This window comes from Gavia stellata, chromosome 17, assembly GCF_030936135.1.
Source record: "Gavia stellata isolate bGavSte3 chromosome 17, bGavSte3.hap2, whole genome shotgun sequence".
Taxonomy (NCBI): domain Eukaryota; kingdom Metazoa; phylum Chordata; class Aves; order Gaviiformes; family Gaviidae; genus Gavia; species Gavia stellata.
In genome coordinates this window covers 18,002,776-18,008,775 of record NC_082610.1, presented here as the reverse complement: position 1 = coordinate 18,008,775, position 6,000 = coordinate 18,002,776, and the positions used below count along the sequence as shown (strand labels likewise).

Below are 6,000 nucleotides of genomic sequence, written 5' to 3'. Positions count from 1 at the left end.
ACTAGGGACACTTCCAAGGGGTGTAGATGATGATTTTGTGACCTCTCAGGTGGTCCTGCAGTGAGGTGCGAGGCTCCTGCACGGACAGAGGAGACCTTTGTGGAGCTGGGAAGGGAAGTGCCCATCTATTCCCTTCAGAAAGCCCACTTGAATCATCCAGGGAAGGGTTTCTGCTGGCCTGTGGGGACCTCTAGTGTGAGATATGGCTTTGCACAGGTCTCTGGCAGCGGGTGTTTAGGGTTGGGGAAGGAAACTGGGGTCTAGGGGAAAATGAAGATGGGCTGTGTGGCTTTTCTCACGTCCCTTGCTGTGAAACAGGCTCCAGCTGTGCTCACGGCGCGCGCAGCGGCTGCGCCCTCGCTTCTAACTCACCGTCGCGTCTTGGTCAGGCTTCTGTAGCTGGTTTTACACACAGGGCTGTGCTTCATACCTTCTTGCAACTCTTCCAGATTTAACCTGTAACTCCACTTGTGGACCCACCCTGCTGCCTTTATACCGGTGCCCCTTCGGTGGTCATTCCCCTTGAAAACGCGGGTGGCAACACAACCGTCCGTCCCGTAGTGCCAGAAGAAATGACGGGTGCTAACAGCTCTGCGTTTCGATGCAGGCCTAACTCCGCCACAGGGTTTTATAAAGCACTTTCCCCACCTGGCACATGGTGGGGACCATGTGGACGTGGTCACCTTGCAGCTGTGCTCCTGTCCTCGGGGGGTCCGCGCTGCTGCGGGTGGTTCCTGCTCCTGGGCGCGTGTGGCTGGGCATCAGCTGCCTCCCCAGCCTGTTGCCCTCTCTCTGTAGTCCTCTCCCCACGGCTCTCCTTCCCTGCTGTCCATCTGTCGGTCTTTCTCAGGGGGTTTCTGGCTGGTGGCTGGAGTAGGAAGCTCTCTGCGTGCACGCGGGTACATCAGCGGGCGCCGGGGAGCCACACCAGGGCAGGGACCCACGAGCCATGGGGGACGCCTCTTTTCTGAAGAGTTTTGGTGTCTCGGGAGGTTGCAACCAAGAAGTTTTGCAAGAAAGCTTGCAAGAAAGCTAGTGATGTAGTCAGAAAGTCATGTCATGCTTTTTCCTGTGCACATGGCTTGGTGCAACTCACTTTCTCTTGCTTTGCTCTACAAAATGCGTCTTCCTTCCTTTTTTCACTCCCCTCCTCTTTCTTCTTTGTCGTTTTGCTGTAGCTACAGTTACTGATGTGGGATGATTTTACCTTTTCCCCCCCTTTCTTTGCCACCTGGGGGGAGTGCGGCTATTTCCCGTTATTCTGTTTCGCCTCTTTTCCACTGGTCTAGCTCTGAAACTATGATTAAGGCACTCAGTCGTTCAGTTTCCCTTTGCTAGATTGTTCTTGAGGCTTCTTTGCGATTTACTTCCGGGAAATACGCATCCAGCAGGCAGCTGGCTTTAAAGACCAGAAGTCACCTAAGTCTTCTATAGCCATTCGTCCATGGGGTCTTCAGTGCTAGGAGAGGGAAAAGGAGAGAGGCAAAATGTCCATGGACAGTGAGGGTCTCCTGAGCAGGGGGTTATCTTTACATATAGGCATTTTCCTGAATAAAATACTACCAAAGGGATTTTTTTCCCTTGACTGCAAATAAAAGTTTTAATAGAGTCTCAGCCAAAGGTTATTGCCATGTGGTGGTTTTTAAATGGGGAGGGAAGACTCTTACGCAGATCTGTTTGGGGGGGTTTTGCTGTCTTCTTTAAACAACAGGTTATTTTTTTCTAAATAACATTTTCTTAAACTTTTTCCCAAGATACTATTTATGCAGATTTAAAAAAAAAAATAGTGACAACGTTCCTTAAGCAAAACTGCATCCCAATGAAAGCGAGAACCAGGGTATTTCGATACTGACTCTTGACTGAACAGTTTCAAAAACATTTTTAAGGAGCTTTGCTCCAAATTCCGTGAAAAGCTGTGCTTTCTGTATGCCTTTCCTCCTTTCCCAGCTGGCTGCATGTCGGAGCAGAGGGTGGCCCACCGAGAGCCCGGGCAGAAGGCGGCTGCTCTAAACAGGATTTAATAGTCGGGCAGGAGGAGGTGCATCGGCACGTGGTGGGGACTACACTTCCCGAGAGGCCCCGCTGTGGCCATGCCTCCCTTTGGTGGAAACCCAGGCTTTATCAAGAGCTGGAGGGACCAACTGCCAGCTCTCGCTGGGGACGAGCAGCCATGGGGCTGAGGTGCAGGATGAGGACCACCAAGTGCCAGCTGCTGGTGGCCAGCCTCTGTGTCATGGTGAGCAGGCAAGTGTGGGGGGATCTCTGCAGAATCGGGGCAAGGCGAACTGTTGCCTTTACTGTCCCCACTCGGAGAGGGTCGGGTTTTCCCACGTTCCGTTTTTCGCGGGCGGAGGGCAAGCAAAGCCAACTGCCTGAGTTATCGTTGCGCCCTGGGGTGGTTATCACCGGCCACCAGCATCGCCCCCCCCTCCGCTGATAGACTTCTGGTTTCTCAGGGCTGTCACGCCGCTGCAGCTCTTTCACAACCCGGCGGCTGCCTTGAAGGAGAAAGGAAGGGTCGCTGCCAGCGGGACGGGTGGTTTTCAGCAAAAAGATACTTGCTTCTGTCTCCTTGGAGGAACAGAGGGAGGCTGGACCTGCTGCCGTCACGCTTGTTGCTGGGAGGGTGGTCAGCTGCAGGTGGGATCGGTGAGGATAGGAAACCGCAGGGCTTCGATGGAAGTACACGTGAGGGACCTGTGGATCCGCACCGCAAAGCAAAAGCAGTTCTAGGGATCTTTTTTATCAGCTTTTGAAGCAAATTCAAGGGGAGCTTCTTGACATCTGCTGTTAGAGCTGATGGGAAATGGTGGAAACTTGGGAACGCGTCTCGTGGATGCTTTCGAGTTGCATGTGCTTGTTGTCTTCTCACCTCATCAAAACTTATAAGCTTAAAAAATAATAATTTGTATTTAGTTCAAAGAGGGTTGGTGGCTTGGAAAGAGTGTAGTTAAAAGGTGATGCCTTATTTTGGGCCACATGTGAAATTTATAGTTTGTCCAAATGTCAACATTTCGGGACCACTGGCTGTAGTGGCTGTATATTGTTCTCTCTTCCAAATAGCAGAATGTGTCATTTGGGAAAATTCAAAGAGGGATTGGTAGCAAAGGTGTTTAGAGGAGATGCTAAGGCACAGCCGCTGTGGGTGGCAAGAATCACGTTCTTGCTGTTGGGAGGGTTTTAGACTGGTGTTTCTCCGAAATCTGAGCTAACCAGTGTTGCACTTAGCATTTTGCTGGGCGTGGGTCGAGATACGCAGTAATGCACAGCATGAAGGATCGGTAGGTGCCACAAATTAGGTTATTTATAAGCAGAAAATGTTACCGTTTGGGTGTATTTCATCTCTGAAACTATAACTGTCCAGCAAAAGCTATTAGTTAACTCTGGAAGAAAATGTACAGTGGGGATAATGTTGACACTGGACTGTCACTTTTGACACAGGGATAGCTGCCTTGTGTTTCCACATTGTAAAGGCACAAACTGCTGAAACCTTATCTTGGGACCTAGGAGTGGCCTCACATCTTGTGTTTTCCCGGTTCACTACACTAGAGTTGGAGCTGGTTTTAACTGTCCCGCTGTTGGTGCCTCTGTCCCAGCTCTGTCCCCGGTCGTGCTGCAAGGAGCCCTGCCCTAGGGCCAGGTCCCATCAGGAACGTTCCCTCTCCCTCACCTGGACTTGCTCTGGGCAACACGGAGGGTAACGTGCTGGTAGTCACCCCGTGCCCTAGGCAGACCAGTGCTCTCAGGGGTCGGACAGAAGCACGGACAGCCCAGCGGCACGTTGTGGAGACAGAAACCAGCACAAATTACTTAGACTAGCACAAGACTCAGCTCTTTGCACTCTACAATAGGAAATATGGCCAACAGCAGGCAACGGGACTAGCATTGCAAAGAGCAAAGCTGAGAACATCATCCCAGCCCGAAATCGCTCTTGAAGCCGGCAGCCCTCGTAACTGCACGTGCGTACTCTGCAGAGCGGGGTGGGACTGCACAAGTGGGCTGCAAGGGCATCAATCCTCTGGGCTTCCTTCACATGGTGGGAATTTCATCCACAGGCACTGGCCAAGAGACCGCGGGCTGCGTGGTGTCACGTGCGCTCATTGTGCCAGAGAGAAAAAGAGCTTTAGTACGTTTAAGTGTCCGGGGTTTGTCCTTTTATGTGCATTTTGGGGTACATGCGGTGCTCTTTGGATGATCAGGCTGACTGCATCTGCGTGGGGCTCAGGAGCATCCAGCTACAGCTCAAAGCTTTCTGTGCACTCACCAGGAGCTGCTGCCTTGTCAATCCCTTCCTAAAAACCTTCTTTTCCAGCTGCTGGGGTTGTCCATTGCCACACTGAGCACAGTCACCCATTATGGGCTCCATTTCACCCTCATCAGCGACGTCTCCCTGGAGAGCAACTCCTACAGGGTCATCCACCACGCAGGTACGTTGCGGTCGCATCCCAGTGAGACCTTTGGTGAACCCAGGAGCTGCAAGACCCCCCAGGGCGGTCAAAGGAAATGCAGAGGCATCGCAGAAGGAGGCAGGGGCTGGCTTTTGGAGGATGCGCTAGGGCTAACGCAGTCCCACAGACACTTGTTTCTGTATCAGACCCCCACGCCTGGCACTGAAGGGTGCTGTGGGAGCACGGGGTGCTCAGGTGCTGCTGCGTTCGCTCCCGTCCCTCTATTCCCCGTCTCCCCATCCTTCCCCTCTGCTGCAGTGAAGGCTCAAGGGGAGCTCAGCCGTAGCCGGACCCAAAGGTGCAGTGGGGCTGGAAGGGCCCTGGGAGGGAGCGTGGGGAGAGGGACTGTTACAGGAGTTGAAGCAGAGCATAGAAAATTGAGGCTGGGTGGAGAAATGCATGGAAACACCTGCTTTTGGAGGAAATGTGGGGTTTTTTCCCCTACACAAGGGAGAAATATAAACTGAGTCTTGGGTACGAGGCTAGAGCAGAGAGTTGAGAACAGCCCAGATACTAAAATACTCCGCTCGCCTCTGCTGCACTTGCGTCTGCTGCTTCTCCTGAGCTATACTCTGGGCTTTAACATGCTCATACCCTCTCTAGATCCTGGTTCTCAATTTCACTTTAACATGACAGGTGTAAAAACTATGTTAGTCCAAAGCTAAGGTACAGCCCCCCCCAATTCCCTACGCACAGTGGGGGTTATATAGACCGGCACTTGACGCAACCTTGCAGGCTGTCCCTTCCCAGCCACCCCTCTCCAGCAACGCTTCCCCTCGCTTTGCTTGCGAGCCTTAACTCTTTGCAGGGTTAGCCCTGAGGGAGGGGTGCAAAGCCCTTGGCAGCACTGTGGTCCCTGAGCCCTGCCCCGGGGTACCGGCTGTGACCCTGCCTTAGCCAGGAGGAAACCGGAGAACGAGTGTTGCACCAGATTAGCAGCGCACGCAGTCCGGATGGGGGCCGTGGGACGGCTGCCGCGCATCAGCACCTCCCGGTTCGGGGGGATCCTTATCGTAATGCTGAAATAATTGACAGTTTGTGGTCTGTTGGGTGGAGCGACACCCTCGGAGGGTGCTTCTCTCTGCTGGAGCTGTGGGAACTGCTCAGAGGTTTACAGCCCTGCCAGACAAGCAAAGCAGATGCAGATGGGGGGTATTGAATAAATTCTAAAACAATTTCAGTTCTGCAACCTGGTCCTCTTGGACCAGCTCCCCAAAATGCACTTTTTGGCCCCTCTCTGGGCAAAAGCATCAGACCGGGCCTCTGTTAGCCCTAAAGTCTTGGTGTCTGACCGCAGCTCCCATGTCTGACTTCCTTCCAGCTTTCTACTTTGGGATCTGCCTCAGCATGACCCTGATCCTCGCAGCCCTGCTGAGCTCTGCCGCCACGGTTCGGGAATCGCAGTGCCTCACCGCCATGGTGCGTATCAGGAGGGACTGCCTGGGCGGGCTTCTTGTAACCTTGGGGTGATGCCTTTAAAATCTGGTGCTGGGAGCTGGTTTGCCTTGTGCCCGGGAGCAGGCGTGCCTGGGGAAAGATGTCCTGGTGCTCC

At 53.2% G+C, this 6,000-nt stretch overlaps 1 protein-coding gene across 1 annotated transcript in view; it reads left to right on the top strand.

Moving 5' to 3' along the window:
* Positions 1-2,170: 2,170 nt before the first annotated feature.
* TSPAN32 (tetraspanin 32) overlaps positions 2,171-6,000 on the top strand; it is a 29,945-nt gene continuing 26,115 nt past the window's right edge. The window contains exons 1-3 of the mRNA XM_059826047.1: positions 2,171-2,236; positions 4,313-4,427; positions 5,770-5,867. Coding sequence (XP_059682030.1) covers positions 2,171-2,236; positions 4,313-4,427; positions 5,770-5,867 — 279 coding nt within the window. The remainder of the gene's footprint in view (positions 2,237-4,312; positions 4,428-5,769; positions 5,868-6,000) is intronic.